General features: G+C 46.8%; 1 protein-coding gene across 1 annotated transcript; it reads left to right on the top strand.

Annotated features, from left to right (window-relative positions):
• Positions 1-584: 584 nt before the first annotated feature.
• Positions 585-13812, top strand: XRCC2 (X-ray repair cross complementing 2). The gene is made up of 3 exons (XM_044295620.1): positions 585-689; positions 11202-11283; positions 12957-13812. The coding sequence occupies exons 1-3, from the start codon at positions 651-653 to the stop codon at positions 13679-13681; spliced, it is 846 nt and encodes a 281-aa protein (XP_044151555.1). The 5' UTR covers positions 585-650; the 3' UTR covers positions 13682-13812.
• Positions 13813-15048: the final 1236 nt, after the last annotated feature.

The raw sequence follows: 15048 nt of genomic DNA, 5'->3' as shown, positions 1-15048 counted from the left end.
CCCCCCCCGCATACAATATTACAGGGCCCCCCCTCCGCATACAATATTACAGGGCCCCCCCTCCGCATACAATATTACACCCCCCCCCCCCCCCCCCCCCGCATACAATATTACAGGCCCCCCCCCTGCATACAATATTACACCCCCCCCCTGCATACAATATTACAGGGCCCCCCCCCTGCATACAATATTACAGGGCCCCCCTGCATACAATATTACAGGGCCCCCCTGCATACAATATTACAGCCCCCCCTGCATACAATATTACACCCCCTCTCATACAATATTACAGGGCCCCCCCCCATACAATATTACAGGGCCCCCCCCATACAATATTACAGGGCCCCCCCCATACAATATTACAGGGCCCCCCCCATACAATATTACAGGGGCCCCCCCCATACAATATTACACCCCCACCCCCCAATATTACAGGGCCCCTCCCCAGTGCACACGTGTCTCTCCCGCAGCCGTCAGTGACCCGCGCTCCGCCCAGCCTCCCACTCACTGTCAGCCTGTCCCTGGCACTGACTCTCCTCCGCCCACTCAGAAGACTGATCACGTGCTTATGACATCATCGAAGGTCCTTTCACTCACTGGGTTCTGCAGCTTCCTCTCCGGCTGCTGAGCTTTGTGTCCCATAGGTAACAATGAACGATGACTTCCGGAGAGCGGAGTCGGGCACCCAGGTAACCCGTGCAGCAGGCGGCACCCAGCTACAGGGAACATACACTGTTGTGGCCTCAGAAACCTGTCACTGCACTACTGTGTATAACGTGTACGGGCTTTTCACTGCAATGAAAGGGTTAAGACGTTCTGCACTTTCTAAACTATGTGACCGCAGCAGCTGTCATGTGGTGGGGTCACGTGAGCGCTCGGGTGGCCAGACGTCCGTGCAGGGCCTGGAGGACATAGGGATGTCCCCCCCTCCAGTAGCTCAGACAGCAGCACTGTGATGTCTGAGTGTGAGCTGCAGCAACGGACCGAGGCTTCTCTCCCCCCAGTCAGGCAGTAGAGCCGCAGACATGGCTGACTGAGGGGGAGAGAAGCACCCGGCTGCCCCCGGCTCACCTTCCCCTCAGAAAGTTCTTTCCTCTCCTCTCTTGTTTTTCTTTTCTTCCTAACTGTGATAGGGCGTGGCTTATCCATTTGGGGGCGTGGTCATCAACATCCTGCTTTCTGGGATGAAGCCAGCACCTGGTCCATGAGTCGGACATGTAGACAGCCTTAGGCCTCTTTCACACTTGCGTTGTCCGGATCCGTCGTGTACTCCACTTGCCGGAATTACACACCGGATCCGGAAAAACGCAAGTGAACTGAAAGCATTTGAAGACGGATCCATCTTCAAAATGCGTTCAGTGTTACTATGGCAGCCAGGACGCTATTAAAGTCCTGGTTGCCATAGTAGTAGTGGGGAGCGGGGGAGCAGTATACTTACCGCCCGTGCGGCTCCCGGGGCGCTCCAGAGTGACGTCAGAGCGCCCCATGCGCATGGATCACGTGCCATGTGATCACGTCATCCATGCGTGTGGGGCGCCTTGACGTCACTCTGGAGCGCCCTGGGAGCCGCACGGATGGTAAGTATACTGCTTTACCTGAAGTCCTGTTATTGAGCACTGACTAAGCCAGGGCCATCTTTAATATTGATTGGACCTTTGGCAAGAATTTACTTGGGCCCCCTGGATCCCGCCTTCCCACACCTTAGCAGGCAATCACGCCCTCCACCACAACACACACACAAAAAATCCACACATCTGGTAGAGTACAGTGAATGACTGTAAATACTTCCAGTTCTGAAGACTCCAGCGGCTCAGGATCAGTGCTCTGGGCTCAGGCTGGAAGTGGGCACCGCTCTGCAGGAAGGAGACCAGGGCTCTGCTCACTCTAGTGTTACAGTGCACCCCACAGTATGCAGTAAAGCACCCTATAGTATACAGCACCCCACAGTATGCAGTATAGTACCTTATAGTATACAGCACCCCACAGTATGCAGTATAGCACCCTATAGTATATAGCACCCCACAGTAGGGTTGTTTCAATACCAACATTTTGATTTGGTTTCGATACCATAAAAAAGTATTGCAATACTCAATACTACGCAAAAAAAAATAAAACACAAAAAAAGCCACATGCATTCCGCATTTTATGGAACGTCCGGCCCATAATTGAAGAGTCCTATCCTATTTTTTTGGGGGGGAGGGGGGCAAGGTGACTAAAAAAAATTGCGAATTGTACGTTTTTTATTTATTTTTTCTGTTACGGCGTTCACCGCATAGGAGTTTTTTTTTTTGTATATTTAATAGTTTGGACTTTTTAGACATGGCGATATGTAATATGTTTATTTATTGTCTATGTATTTTATATGTAAAATTGGCAAAGGGGGCGATTTATACTTAATATTTTGGTGGGTTATTTTTAACTTTTTTTTAAATTTAATAATTATTGCCCTTAGGATTAATAGGACTTCATACTCTCCCTGCTGCCCTGTGCATAATGCACACAGCAGCAGGGAGATTACCATAGCATCCAGGATTACACTGCTGGGGCTCCGATCAGAACTGCCACTGTACCACCAATGAGGAGGGGAGGGGACCCTGTGGCCACTGCCACCAATGATTTTAATACTGGGGGGAGCATACTGTGTCACCAATGTTAATTAACCTTTAATACAGATACAGGAGGCGGGTACCGCCTTCTGTATTTGTATTAAAGGTTATCATTGCTGGTTGCTGGCTGCTTGACTCTGGGGAGGACACTCAGGAGGAGGAGGCTGCTGCCGTTTGCCGACCTCACTAGCTCAGACAGCGCAGCAGTGAATTTCCTCCCCCGTCCCGCCTCATGCTTTAATTAATAGCGGCGCGCTCATTGGTGGCAGTGGTGCGGGCAGCTTCAGAGCCTGTTCAGATCATTGGGCTCAGCGCGGCCACGTCATAAGAGGGAGGGACTCCCTCCCTCCTTCTCCACTGTGTGCGTGTGCGCCTGCGCCGAGCGTCATAAGAGGAGAGTCTAGTATTGAAAAAATTAACATCCTGATACCGAATCGATACTGGCATAAAAGTATCGATTGGGTATCGAAAGTTTGATACCCAAAACTACCCTACCCAAAGGTATGCAGTAAAGCACCCTATAGTATACAGTACCCCACAGTATGCAATATATAGTATAGCACCCAACAATATATAGTACCCCACAGTATGCTATACATAGTATAACACCCCACAGTATGCAGTATAGTATCCTATAGCATACAGTATAGAACCTCACAGTATATAGTAGAGCAGTATAGCACCCCACAGTATACAGTAGAGCAGTATAGCACCCCACAGTATACCATAGAGCAGTATAGAACCTCACAGTAGAGCAGTATAGCACTCCACAATATACAGCACCCCACAGTATACAGTAGAGCAGGATAGAACCCCACAGTATATAGTAGAGCAGTATAGCACTCCACAGTATACAGCACCCCACAATATACAGTAGAGCAGTATAGCACCCCACAGTATACAGTAGCTTACAGTATATTAGCATAACATCCCCTGTCACCTTTTCCTGATGTAATCTTTACAAAAAAGCTCCACAATTATGGCAATCTTCTCCTGCAGAAACACTCCTGGTAGAAAGAAAGGACCATTGATTACCTCAGATGATGTCATCTAAGGTCCTTTCTCCTAAGAGAATCACAGCTCTCACTCTCTAACAGTCTACTGCCTGGAGTGCCCGCACGCAGGCAGGCATGGCAGCACGGCCCTGTGTAGCTGACAGCCTGACACCCTAGCCGGACCGCCCCTCCCTAGGCATGCCACTCAATGTCATTGAGTTTGTAGGCAGTGGCCAGCGGGGCTCACGATACAGCTGCCTTGGGCCCCCCAGAAGCAACTTGGCCCGAGGCAACTGCCCCTATTGCCCCGCGTTAAAGACGGCCCTGGACTGAGCACTATTGTCAGCACTTTACATGTGGCGCGTGCCACTGCCCGTGGCATGTAAAATGTTAAACAGCCCGGATCGACACTCCTGCCGGTCCGGGCTGTTAGAGCCGGGTCCCCCTGTGCAGCGCTTAGACTGGGCCGCCGTAAAAAAGCGGCGGCCCAGCCTAAGGCCCCTTAGTGACCGCCGTAAAAACACGTATGGGTGGTCACTAAGGGGTTAAAGGGGTTGTCTGGATAGGTCATCAATATCAGATCGGCTGGGGTCCGGCACCCCCGCTGATCAGCTGTGTGAGGAGACAGTGCGCGCAGTGCGCACATGCCTTTTCCCTTCTCTCTTCCTATTCACCGCTTCTGTCTACGGCAAAGACCATAGACCAGAGCAGCGGACAGGAAGAGAGACAGGAGGCAGTACTGCGCACGCCATCTCCTCATACAGCTGATCGGCGGGGGGGTCGGACCCCCGCCAATCTGATATTGATGACCTATTCTGAGGATAGGAAATAATGTATTTCAAGGACAGCACCAAGGTCCCAAATCTTAAAAAGCGTCACGTCACCAGCAGTAAGACTCTTTCCCGCTGTCAATAATAGACATAAGAATATAGATGAAACATGACCAGCGTCTTCCTTGTGCAAGATTTATTTCCAACCATCACAGCAGACAGGCAAAGTTTCGGCTTCGCACAAGCCTTTCTCAAGCCAAGAGAAAGGCTTGTGTGAAGCCGAAATGTTGCCTGTCTGCTGTGATGGTTGGAAAAAAAATCTTGCACAAGGAAGACGCTGGTCATCTATGTTCTTATGTCTATCCTGAGGATAGACAATTCAATAATCCGCAGCACTCGCCGGTGAATAATGAAAATAGTGGTGATTTATTCACTCAAGCAGCCAGTATACAGCGACGTTTCGACCTCAGTTGGTCTTTATCAAGCAGTCTGAGGGCTGAGCTGCTTGATAAAGACCAACTGAGGTCGAAACGTCGCTGTATACTGGCTTCTTGAGTGAATAAATCACCACTATTTTCATTATTCACCGGCGAGTGCTGCGGATTATTGAATTGTCTGGATGAGTTGGGACCCCCAGCCAGGATCCCTATCTGCGCGCACCATTTGGCTTGTAAGCCATTTCCTGGTCAGTACCCAAATGAGTGCGATGAGTAGTGCTGCCAACCCCTGAATTTTCTATCCTGAGGATAGGTCATCTATAGTAAAAGCCCAGACAACCCCTTTAAGACAAGAGTTTTTAACGCTGGTCTTAAAGGTTTTTTTTCTGAGATTTATTTTTTATTTTTATACTGATCAGTGGGGCTGACACCCGGGACTGGACGGGGTTAAAAGCAGAGTGTGCCTGGCGTGCATGCTGTACCTACACTCTCTGGACTTTGTGTGGCTGTCATGGCCCATAACAGGTAGGAACTAGTGTTAGGGACCACTCATGAAGGCGACCTTGACGTGGTGAGTGGCTTATTACGCTTTGGCCAAAATGTACACCAATGCCTTATTCAACATCCAGCATAAAGGCAGGGCAGAGTGCTGGTTGCAGAGTGCGATTGCATTTGTGTTTTTGCGCTAATACCAAGTACAGCCTCTATACAATGTACGGTGTTGTGCGAGAAGGCCGCAGCCCTCACAGGAGCACCACTGCCTTCTCAAAACAGCAGATCAGCGAGCGTCCCGGCGGTCAGACCTCCATTCATCATATTCTACCCAGAAGAAAGAACATCAGTAAAAAAAAATCTTGGAAAACCCTCTGGACCTTTCATGGGTCCAGACTTTATAAAGTGCAATACATAAGTTTGGTGCTTCCTCCAGCAGGATGTGTGACAGACTTAAAGAGGTTTTCTCATGTCAGCAAGCCACTTACTAATGTATTGTTATTATCCATATTGCCTTCTTTGTTGGCTGGATTCATTTTTCCATCACATTATACACTGCTCGCTTCCATGGTTACCAGAGGCGGCTCTAGACCTTGTGAGGCCTTAGGCGAAACTCGAATATGAGGCCCCCACGAACACAAGATATTCTCTATTCACAGGATAGGAGATAAGATGTCTGATAGGAGGGGGGGGGGGGGGGGGGTGCGCCCCGATCTGCTGCCCAGAACGCCAGCTCTGCTAGGCTTCAGAGCGGCACGCCCCCTCCATTCATCTCTATGGGAGAGACAGAGATACAGCGTTCATGTTTCTCCGACTCTCACAAAGAGATACATGGAGGGGGCTTGTTGTCAACACAGTGCAGGGCTTATATTCACAGTGCATATTAACCCTGTACTGTGATGTCACATTGCATATTAACCCTGGGCTGGCTGTACTGTATGTGACATCACTGTGCATATTAACCCTGTACTGTGATGTCACATTGCATATTAACCCTGGGCTGGCTGTACTGTATGTGACATCACTGTTCATATTAACCCTGTACTGTGACTAACAGTACAGGGTTAACATGCACAGTGAGTGACATGACAGTACAGGGTATACTGGAGTAGGCACTGGGCAGGGCGGCAGCAGTGAGAGACACACACGCCTATTCACTGGTCGGGCACCACTGTCTGTCTGTGGACGGCAGCCAGACACGGACTGAGGTGAGGGCCCTGGCTCCTTCTTCTTCTCCCCTGCGTGGCTGCGCAGCGCTCTGGAGGCGGGGCGGGGCTGGCAACGTTCAGAAGTCGTGCCTGTGCCCAGGGTCGGACTGAAAACCCTCAGGGCCCCCGGACAAAATAGATCAAGGGCCCCCTTCCAGGCCCCACCAATGTTCCGCCTCCAGCCACGCCTATGTTCCGCCTCCAGCCACATCATGACGTCATTGCGCCGCATGAACCGGCCTCTGATAGGCTGCGGACCTTGTGTCGGCAGCCTGTCAGAGGAACAGGGAAGAGAGACGCCTCTCCCTCCCCTGCCCCACAGCACAGCCATCTGTATCGATTTCCTAAGGACGGTGATACAGATGATTATGGAGATGAGCGCTTCCACAATGGAAGCATTCATCTCCCTGTAACCTGCCGCTGGCCCCCTTCCTCGCCGGGCCCTCGGACCACGTCCAAAGTGCCTGACTGCTTAGTCCGCCCCTGTGGCGGAAGCCAATAATTGTACTTGTAGCGTTTTCGGGTGGGAGCCAGAGCGAGGCCCCCACCAGCGCGAGGCCTTAGGCGGCGGCCTAAGTCGCCTAATGGAAGAGCCGCCTCTGATGGTTACGACCACCCTGCAATACATCAGCAGTGGCCGTGCTTGCATGGGAAAAAGTGCCGGCCTCTCTGGTGGCCGGGACTGTGGGAGTACCCATAGGGTGGTGCCGTTTCCTATCGTGTACAAGCACAGCCACCAATGCTGGAGTGCTGGGTGGTCGTAACCATGGAAACGAGCAGTGTATAATGCAATAGAAAAATGAATCCAACCAGCGAAGGAGGCAATATGGATAATAACAATACATTAGTAAGTGCCTTGTATTAACTTTCTGAAAATGCCATTTTCTGAAGACAACCCCTTTAACTGTACCCCAGCTCTTTTGCTGGCATAGATTTAAGCCATTTTCCACACCAAAATATAGCATGGAAAATTATAAATGAGGCGAGTATGCTTCTCCGCCCACACCACAACCCCTTTTCTCTCCATTTTGGAAAAGTGGAGTCAGCGGGGAAAAGTCACAGATTTTGCCATATAATGGCATGCGAGAAAATCTACAATTTGGAAATGCCTCTGTTGTGGCACATAAGTCCTAATAAGTGTCCCCCTATGAAGTTACGTTGTTATTTTAAAGGGGTTTTCCAGGACTGTCCTCAGTAGGGTTACACCAGGTATCGAATTTTCAATACTCAGTTGATACTTTTGTACCCAGATCGATCCGATACCGGGATTTGCTATTTTCCGATACTATCTGTTAGAGAACATGGCACGCGCCACCCTCTGCGTGCGCCATGTACTCATCAGCAGGCACAGTGTAGAAGGAGGGAGTCGCTCCCTCCCCACTGTGACGCGGCCACCAATGAGAATTTAATACTGAGGAGGAGGGGAGGGGTTGTGGCCACTGCGCCACCAATGCATATAATTTACCCCTAAATGCAAGTGTAGGGGGTGGGTGCCTGCCATATCACACAGCGGCACCCAGCCTCAATGACCAAGCACGGCGATCCCGCGAACCCTGTCAATTAACCCCTCAGGTGGCTCTGATCTGTTACCATGGCAGCCAGGATGCTACTGAAGCCATCCATGGCTGCCATAGTCGGCTCCCTGCTGCTGTGTGCACAAAGCCCAGGGCAGCAGGGACAGTGTGAAGTCCCATTCACCCTAATAGATACTCCACGAAAATATGAAAACTTTACATCACCCCCTTTCCCAATATTACATCTAAAAATATAAACACAATAAAAAAATAAGTATATTAGGTATTGCCACGTCTGAAAAAGTCTGAACTATTAAAATATTACTATCTCCTATGCGATGAACGCCGTAACAGAAAAAAAAAAATTAAAACACAAGATTCGACATTTTTTTGTCACCTTGTTTCCCCCAAAAATAGGATCGGACTGTTCTATTAGGCGCCAGACGTTGCATAAAATGCGGAATGCACGCTGCTTTTTTTGTGGTTTCTTGTTTTTTTGCGTGGTATCGAATGGTATCTAGTATCGCAATACTTTTTTTTATGATATCGGAATTTAATCAAAATTTGAGGCGAAGCGTACGCCGGGGTTGGAGTTACACTGGTCAGTATTTTACTTGCATTATTTATTTCCCTGCGGAGTTATTTCATATGTTGCACTAGTTATATCTATATGAATTTGCGCTGAAGGACTGTACTGTATTTAATGAGACTAATGCGCTTACTCTAACCTCCGTTTTGTATTGCACTAAGCACTTTATATATGATTATTGGGTGTATGTGCTGATAGAAGAAGGCGCCAAACTTATATGCGCCGAGGCCAACGTTGGGATGACTATTCGCACGTCCTGCGTATCTCCATTTGGTGTATATGCATGTCGCTGTTATATGGTGAATTTTAATATTATGTAATGTGTAATAATAGTTATTGATTTTTTTTTTTTTCTTAAAGGGAGTCTGTCACCACATTTTAGCATGTTAGACCGTTAAAATAGGGTTATGTGATCCAGCCAGAACATAAAAACGGTACCTTTGTGGTAGAAAACTGACTTTTCAATTTGCCGAAAACGAAGTTATAAGATTATCTTCTGAGCCCTCTCAAGTGCCCAGGGCGGTCTCTCAATCCTCGGAGCCCCAGGCAGGCACCTCCTAAACGGCTGATAACTCCGCCCTCCGTGCGCCTCTGCCCGCCCGTTTACTCCCCTCCCCTGTCCTTTTCCACTGCGGCTGTGCGGTACAAATCGTAGCGGGCGCATGCGCAATGCGATGCCCGCTCCTGGCAGGGCATCGCAATACCTACTGCGCATGCGCCCGCTACGATTTGGACCGCACAGCCGCAGTGGAAAAGGACAGGGGAGGGGAGTAAACGGGCGGGCAGAGGCGCACGGAGGGCGGAGTTATCAGCCGTTTAGGAGGTGCCTGCCTGGGGCTCCGAGGATTGAGAGACCGTCCTGGGCACTTGAGAGGGCTCAGAAGATAATCTTATAACTTCGTTTTCGGCAAATTGAAAAGTCAGTTTTCTACCACAAAGGTACCGTTTTTATGTTCTGGCTGGATCACATAACCCTATTTTAACGGTCTAACATGCTAAAATGTGGTGACAGACTCCCTTTAATTTATTGAGATTGTGTGGGAGTTGGCTTCTTTAATTGGTGTGGCCCTGTCCATATAGGTTCCCTAGGGTAGGTCTTCTGCACCGTTCCCCCTTTAAGAACCAGAACAAAGAGCCTCTCCTTTCTGGCTGAGTTTAGCAGTCCTTGTATGTATTACATGGACGGCCTTTTATCCAAATCACTGACAGGTATAACGAGGTTTCCCTGCAGCGAAGTCTGCAGTTTGCCATGAACAGCTCCTGCGTTGTGGAAGGCGACGTCTCTGATGAAACAAGCCCTTTTCACACATGAAAGATTTGTTGCAGAATTTTCCGTCACTGTCCCATTCGTCTGAAGAATAGATGACCCTAACTGATCTTCAGTAGCAGAAATTTCTGCAGCAAATAATATTTTGGTGCATGTTTTTTACTGCCGCTTTTTACTGTGTTTTGTAGGCAAAAAAAAAAAGCCAATTCCAGATGTTTCATGGAAGTCTGGATATTACTAAAGGAGCAGAACCCAGATATATCCCCTTTTTCACCGAGACAGTCCCCCTGAGATGAACATTGGAACATTTCATGCTCTGAAGCTCTCCAATGCCCTGCGCTGGATCGCCAAAGGCAAGGGCTTTTTTTTTTTTTTACATTTTGTACTTCAGGCTGGAGCGGCGCTAAATCCATCCCATCAGTGCTGGTGACATCACCGGGCTCACTGCTAGGCAGAAGCCTCCGCCTAGCAGAGGCCCGGTACATCACTGGATCTAATGAAAAAGCCCTTGGCCTGCAGGATTCAACATGAAATGCTCCAATGCTCGTCTCAGAGGGGCTGTCTGGGTGAAAAAGAGGATCTGTCCGGGTTCATATGTCCATTATGATGCAGCACAAACATGTGTGCCTCAGGCCTCATCCACACGACCGTAGCAGGTCAGTAGTGCCGGTATTGCAGTGCCGTTGGCTTGAATGGGTCCGCATTCTGGAATATATAGTGTGGTGTGGAATGGATCGGAAGCCCACGGAAGAACTATGGAGTGCTTCTGTGGGTTTTCTGTCTGTGTCTCCCCACTGCATGCACTAATTCTTTGTGGTGCGGACCCTCAGATGCGAATCGTGGACGTCATTCAAGTGAAGGAGTCCATGTCCACAGATGGTGGACACCACACATTTGTGTGCATTAGGCCTGAAGGTGTGTGTTTTTTTTTTTTTTTTTGTGGGTGTTTTTTTTTTTTTTTTTTTTTTTTAAATCACAGTATACTCTGCGTCTGGCATTTCTGTCACATAGACCTCTATTGATACTGCTCTACAGAGGAAGTAACATTGCACGGCTCTATCACAATCTATCTCACATGTGGCATATATTGTGGCTATACCATAAAGTGTCCAAGTTGCCACAAACCTCCACTAACAACATATGACACAAAGCCCGATGACGTAAGTTTCCTGCACGGCTGTAGATGTGTCAAAAGACAAATGTCATTTACACAACTGATGCATCTTGGAAGTGTAATTCCTAAATGTTTGTACCATATCATATAATGCAATGAGCAGGGTGGTAAATGGTTATTTCATGCATTGTATTTGTAATGTTTTTAAGCTACTTGCGAGACTGGAGGGACGCGCTTCTCTGAAAGAACTCGAGCCTTTGCTTTTTGCCAGTGGAGATTGTCCTTTACATGGTAAATAATTCAGAATTTAAATTTTCAGTTTTATTTTCTACCTGAAGCAGAAGCCTGTAAATCTTTCCTAATTCTTCTCTGTAGCCTAGTGGTCCTTCAGACGGTTTAGGTGCCATTCTGTAGGGTTTTTTTATATACTTCTCAGGCCCGGTTCACATCTCTGTTGTTGTGTTTTTGTTCTGTTCTTCTGATCTGTCAGAACAAAAATAAAACAGAACCTGTATTTTAAGTCTCAGTTACGCACATTTTGCATCCATTTTATCAATTTCCATCTGATATCTGTTATTTTAGACATCCTATAGGAAATATATTTTTCTCTGTCTAAAATAACGGATCCCAGACAAATGGCTAGAACAGATGCAAAATGTGCATAACTAAGCATTGCAGATGCTTAAAATACAGGTTCCTTTTTTGTTGTTGTTATTTTCTGTTCTTCTGACAGAGCATAAAAACGGAAAACAAAATGGTGATGTGAACCTTCCCTTAAAGGGATATTCCAGTAACAGGACATCATCCACTGGATAGGGGATATCTGTTAGAACAGTTGAGGTCTGACCACTGGGACTACAATGATCATGAGAACAGGGGTCCTATGTCCTCCATTTGAATGAAGTGATGGTCGAGCTTGCGCACCACCACTCCATTTAAAGTCCATAGGATAGCCAAGCACAGTGCTCCATTCAGACTAGGGGGATATGAGTCTCCAACTACGTGGACCCCACACCCATCTTACAGTTATCCGCTGGTAGGGGATAATGTCTTGTTACCAAAATACCCCTTTAAAGAGTCATCTTTATGTCAACATTTACTTAAAGGCCATAATTAAACCATTACAAATAAAATGTAGCCGTTTTCATCACCAGAGTATCATCATGATGACTTTAAGGCTGTGAATGAGGACTTAGGCCTCATGCACATGGCTGTATTGTGTATTGTGCAGTATGGATACGGAATTCCTCACCCCCAGTATTCCAGGGGGCATTATCGGGCCATATTCACATCAGTGATTTCCATCAGTAATTGTGAGCCAAAACCAGGAGTCTACACAGAGATAAGGTATAAGGGAAAGATCTGCACCTGTTCTGTGTTTAGACCCGTCCCTGGTTTTGGCTCAAAATCACTGATGGAAATCACTGACCAAACACTGATTGTGTGAATAAGGTCTCATTCCTCCATGTTCCTCCAATTGTACACTGATGCATCCAAACATATTTAGGCTACTTTCACACTCCATCATGGATCTGCACAGAAGGCTCCGTTCAGATAATACAACCGTCTGCATCCGTTCAGAACAGATCCGTTTGTATTATCTTTAACATAGCCAAGACAGATCCGCCTTGAATACCATTGAAAGTCAATGGAGGACAGATCCGTTTTCTATTGTGCCTCAAAAAATTGGATGGAGAGCAGGGTGTGGCCCCCACGCCATTCATACTCCTCCTCATTGTGTTCATACAGTGAGGAGGAACAGGGGGCTTGGGATCATGTTCTAGTGGTCCATGAGGGTCCTAGTGGTGGGGCCTCCCACCGAACAGCCGTTTATCATCTAACCTGTAAATAGGTTATATATGTCCTTGGTGGGACAAGCCTTTACGTAAAGCAGGAGTTGTTTTTACATGTGATTTCAGAAGAATAGATATGAATAAACTCTTCCTGTGGATCTTCACACACAGGTGATATAATTGAATTCCATGGTCCAGAAGGTTCTGGAAAAACAGAAATGTTTTGCCATCTAATCTCCCGTTGTATCTTGCCAACGTCTGATGGTGGTTTACAAGTTGAGGTGGTCTACATAGACACAGACTATCACTTTGACATGCTTCGTCTGGTCACTATACTGGAACACCGCTTGTCACAAAGTGACGAAGAGACCATCAAACAATGTCTAAGCAGGTTCTCCTTGGTCTACTGCAGTAGTAGTGTACAGCTTCTCCTCACACTCTACTCTCTAGAGAACATGTTCTGCAGCCGTCCTTCTCTGTGTCTATTAATCATAGATAGTCTGTCGTCTTTTTATTGGATCGACCGGAATAATGGAGGAGAAACCCTTTCTAGACAGGAGTTCAATATTAGGAAATGCATAGAGCTTCTTGATAAATTGATAAAGGAATATAAACTTGTTCTCTTTGCTTCCACACAAACTCTAATGCAGAAGACGTACAATGAAAGCAATGAAGCATCTCGTTCAGAGAAACAGACGTCTTCCGTGAATGACTACAGGCCATATCTGTGTAAGCTGTGGCAGCATGTCACTACAAACAGAGTATTTTTCTCAAAAGAACAAACACAAGGGAGTAATAGCACAACGTTCTCTCTGACATCCTGCCACCTGAAGAGCAAAACTGTCATCAGGCGCTCATTTGTGATAACCGAAGCTGGAGCAAAGTTCATCCTCTGATCCCCAAAATGTTCTCTATTTATGGGGCATCTGTCAGCAGATTTGTACCTGTGACACTGGCTGACCTGTTGCATGTGCGCTTTGCAGCAGAAGGCATCTGTGTTGGTCCCATGTTTATATGTGCCCACACTGCTGAGAAAAATTGAGTTTTAATATTGGCAAATGAGCCTCTAGGAGCAATGGGGGCGTTGCTGTTACACCTAGAGGCTCTGCTCTCTCTGCAACTGCCACGGCCAATCAAAGTGCAGAGGACACGGCAGTTGCAGAGAACTGGGCTTCTATGTATGATGGCAACTTACCGATTGCTCCTAGAGGCTCATTTGCATATATTAAAACATAATTTTTTTAAGCAATGCAGGCACATATGAACATGGGACCAACACGGATGTCTTCAGCTGCCAAGAGCACATGTAACAGGTCAGCCAATTTAATAGGTACAAATCTGCTGACAGATGCCCTTTAAGGTAAGATCTCTGTACAGCTCTAGAAGAAAAATATTCACAGTATCTGTGAGTTGTTGTTTTTTATCTACAATGTAGCCAAACAAGTGTTGAGAATGAGGGAAATATTTTATCTGATCTAATAAAGTTGATTTGTTTTTGTTTTTCTTTTCTTGCTCAGTTTTTTTTGTTTTTGTCATACTAAATTGTGAAGTGCTGATAGGAGCCTATTTTCATTGTTTAAATGAATATTGATCATTTTGAAGAGGTCAATTCCCCCTATTGATGCCAGTAAAAAAACAGCCTAGTAAAATTCAGTGTGTTAAAATAAAAAGGGGATTTCTTGGAAGGTTGATTAGGGAATGGGAAAGTCAAGAGGGCTTCTATTTAACCTTACAAAACATTGAAAGGTAGGTAAACTGAAATGCTTCGTCCACCATCACAATTACATTTGTAATTGCTTTGATACATCTAAAATGAAAACTTAAACAACTTGAAAAACATAGTCATGTTACTGTTTTATTTTATTTTTTGCAGCCCTATGCTTCTTCATGGTAACAGACTACAAACCAACCCCGTATTGCTTTATCCTGCGCTCATAATCCCTTTCAATCTTTCTGCTATATCTTCCTACCATACTTGTTGCTTAGGTGCCAAAAATGTAGGGGGCATATCGTAGAGGACAGTGGTATAATTGTGCATATATGTATATTGGCCCTGTATGGCCAGTGGGGCTCATTGTATATAGGCATATCCCCTATACGTATGGGTCCCCTGTATGTGGGCCCAGTGGATGGGTTGGGTGTGTGTATGTGTGTACATATATGCCCCTGTAATCATATGCATTTCTATGTACCGTATTTTTCGCCGTATAAGACGCACTTTTTCTTCCCCCAAAATGGGGGAGAAATGCCCCTGCGTCTTATA

This window comes from Bufo gargarizans, chromosome 5, assembly GCF_014858855.1.
Source record: "Bufo gargarizans isolate SCDJY-AF-19 chromosome 5, ASM1485885v1, whole genome shotgun sequence".
Lineage (NCBI taxonomy): Eukaryota > Metazoa > Chordata > Amphibia > Anura > Bufonidae > Bufo > Bufo gargarizans.
This window is presented reverse-complemented; position numbering and strand designations above follow the sequence as displayed.